We start from the raw sequence: 658 nt of genomic DNA on the forward strand, positions 1-658 counted from the left end.
CGAGGGAGGATGGTGGGAGGAGGGGCTATGGGATCCCGCCAAAGAGCAGGTGGTCCCTGGAACTTAGCCTCGATTCAAGTCCCGGTGCTGCCATTTACGGCAGAGTGACCCTCGGCCACGTGGCTTAACTTATCTGAGCCTCAGTCTTCTCATCTGCAAGTGCTTGAGGGTGATAGGAGGTTAGGAGGTTATGCTTGGCACCGAGCAGGTGCTCAAAATCGGTTTCCTGTTGATGATCATGGTCGTGGTGGTGGCCTTGTGGGAACCATGGATCCCAGAGACCCCGCTCCCTTGGGCCTGTGACCCACTGACGCAGCAGAAGAATCGGGGATCCCCAGGCACTGCCGGCTGCAGGTACCCAGGGTCCCGTCTCGGCCTCCCTTCTACCCTCCGCCCCTCCGCAAGCACTGGGGCTCCAGGCAGCAAGCAGCGACTCACATTCTTCGTGGGCTCGAAGCTGGGCTGCTCCGGAGCCAGCTCTCCGATCAGGAGCGAGTTCATGTACTTCCTCACCAGGCCCTTGTTGATGTGGAATGCCACAAAGGGGTCCTGCAAAGGTGGGGCGAAGGCAGGACCGTGAGGAAGCCAGCGCGGCCCCCCCAGGACTCTGGGAGGGCTCCCACCCAAGGTCAGCATGGAGGCTGCGCCGAAGGTCAGA

At 61.4% G+C, this 658-nt stretch overlaps 1 protein-coding gene across 1 annotated transcript in view; it reads right to left on the reverse strand.

The window, feature by feature from the left end:
• The window catches only part of FADS1 (fatty acid desaturase 1), a 17,907-nt gene that overhangs the window by 11,936 nt on the left and 5,313 nt on the right, over positions 1-658 (reverse strand). Inside the window, exon 3 of the mRNA XM_005872201.2 lies at positions 439-641. Within this exon, the coding sequence (XP_005872263.2) occupies positions 439-641 (203 nt within the window). The remainder of the gene's footprint in view (positions 1-438; positions 642-658) is intronic.

Source organism: Myotis brandtii, unplaced genomic scaffold (genome assembly GCF_000412655.1).
Source record: "Myotis brandtii unplaced genomic scaffold, ASM41265v1 scaffold369, whole genome shotgun sequence".
Lineage (NCBI taxonomy): Eukaryota > Metazoa > Chordata > Mammalia > Chiroptera > Vespertilionidae > Myotis > Myotis brandtii.